The sequence below is a fragment of the Lepeophtheirus salmonis genome, unplaced genomic scaffold (assembly GCF_016086655.4).
Source record: "Lepeophtheirus salmonis unplaced genomic scaffold, UVic_Lsal_1.4 unplaced_contig_4751_pilon, whole genome shotgun sequence".
NCBI lineage: Eukaryota > Metazoa > Arthropoda > Copepoda > Siphonostomatoida > Caligidae > Lepeophtheirus > Lepeophtheirus salmonis.
The window spans coordinates 1-2,235 of record NW_027294500.1 but is presented as its reverse complement, the minus strand read 5'-3'; the positions used below and the strand labels follow the sequence as shown (position 1 = coordinate 2,235).

At 31.9% G+C, this 2,235-nt stretch overlaps 1 protein-coding gene across 1 annotated transcript; it reads right to left on the bottom strand.

The window, feature by feature from the left end:
* Positions 1 to 130: 130 nt before the first annotated feature.
* On the bottom strand, positions 131 to 1,276 carry LOC121131348 (uncharacterized; the record flags this gene model as incomplete). Its single annotated transcript, XM_040726825.2, has 3 exons — positions 131 to 389; positions 461 to 589; positions 861 to 1,276. Coding segments are annotated over 3 exons (614 nt in total), but the record flags the coding sequence as incomplete, so codon positions are not given.
* Positions 1,277 to 2,235: the final 959 nt, after the last annotated feature.

Below are 2,235 nucleotides of genomic sequence, written 5' to 3'. Positions count from 1 at the left end.
CTGTAATAGTGTCATTTTCTTGAAACGCGTCATCACGAATGAATGGACCTCATTGTCCTCGGATATTGTTAAGACTCTACTTTATTTTCCGATTGCGCCTTGAGTAAATTATTGCTGTAAGTGGCTCTGTTATTGAATGAAATTTATATCTGTATTTTTACAATATGTCGACCAATCTTTATTTGTCTTGTCATTATTAGTTTATAAGCTAGTTCTTATTAAAGGTGAAGCGGAAATTGTATCTGGACCTTTACTACACCCGGTATATGTAAGTAAACTACGCCGTTGACATGAATGGTGTTAGGTCAATATCCGTATGATCAATCTGTTGGTATTGGAGCTAAATAATTGCCAACATCCTCTGTTTTCTCAATGATATCAATTACTATCTATAAAAATATATATATATATATACATTTAAGTAATTATGACAATCTCGAAATTCAAATGCATTACTAACTTTCAGATCTATTATGTGGGCTAGAACAGAGGAAATCTGTTCTTCGACAATACTTTTCTTTCCCATTGGATCAACTCCTCGATGTTTCCTTAATTCTCCTTTTGAAATGACATTTATTGGAAGGATGACCTGTAGATAAATCAAAGGAGAATCTATATCATTGAAGGAAAAGTTTGTCTGTCTGTCAGCATTATATTTTGAATGTGCAATTAGTGTCAATTTATGTAGAAGTGTGTGTTACAAAAGGTCAGGGCGTCATATAAAATCAAAAAAAAAAAGGGGGGGTGGTACATATTTATATTATTATAACAGAGGTTGCTTGTCTGTTTGTGGACGCCACCTAATAACTCCGACCAATACAGGTTATAGTAAGATAATAATGAATCAAACAAAGCCTCACTTTTCTTGATTGAACATATTGCCAAAGGGTTTGAAGACTAAGCTTAATATTTGCCATTAGGAGACTCCTCTGAACCTTCTCGTTGATACACTTTTCCTGAATAATTTTGAGCTTCGTTTTTTGTTTCTCTTTTTCATTGTATTTGATGTTCAAATCCCCTTGCTCCTTTTTCAGTTGTATGATTTGCTCTTCATGTTCCTTTTTGAGATTATCTAATCTATTTGCCTTTTCTTTTATCTGGTCTTTGATACTGTTCAAGGATTTTAAAAGATCTTCTCGAGTAGTGATGAGGGTTTCACATCTCTTCATCATCTCATCGATATCCTTATAGCGATTACGCGATATCTCATGCTCTACAAATTTTTGAAGATATTCCTTAAAGCCTTTTTGACAGATACCAAGTCCTTTATATTTTCCTTGAAAAAAAAAAAAAAATATTAAAATACTTTTCAGTTAAAGCTCATTTATTAAACCTCTGTTAGTGAATACCCTTTTTTTTATGGTTAAACTTTTAAAAAAAAGTTGCATTTATTCTAAAGGACACTTCAAGAGCATATTCCTGAAAAGTTCATCTATAAAATCCATTGTAAACATATTTGGAGCAATTTTATAAACTTCCGTTAGAAAGGGTTAGTTTAGGAAATCTAATATTGGCTCACTTTTTGATCTTTTAGTAAAATAATGTTTTCCTTCGTCTCTTCAAATTGTTGTTCCAAGAAACGCTGCTCTGACAACTCCTCTTCCTTTTTAGCATTTTCGAATGATACTTTGCTCTGCTTTTCTCGTACTAAAATTGTTAAACTTGACTAGATTATTTTTCAAATTATCTTGATCATGTTTGACTTGTCGAATTCTGGAATTAGAAGATCATAATGAAATATGGAAAGTGTTAAGAAAAAGGAAACGCAATACAAGCAAAAAATGAAACAAAAGTTTCATAATGTTAAAGATTGTGAATCTTTAACTTAAAACTATTTTGGTATGGGACCTGTTTTCCATATTTAAGTTTGATGACATAATTTCCTTTTATGAAATAGTTTGATCGATTTTTGAATCAGATAAACTTTGAAAAATGATGAAAAAAATATAAGTTTATGGTTTGCGTGCAGACCTCATTTTTTTTGTGGAGTAACAATAATTTCGATTTGTGCAGTTTATAGGTGTGTTTGGACCTTTTATAAGTCTAAAAAGAGTCTTAGATGCCAGGAGACCCCATTATCAGCGTTATTTATGACTTTTATCTATTAGGGGTCCGCCTTTGTGGATTTAAATCATCTCTTGGGATTGTTCCCTTTTTTCTTTCTTCTTCTCTTATTCCTCTCTTCATCTGAAAGGTTGTACCTATATGTATATGAGTAGTAGTTGACAGAGCCAT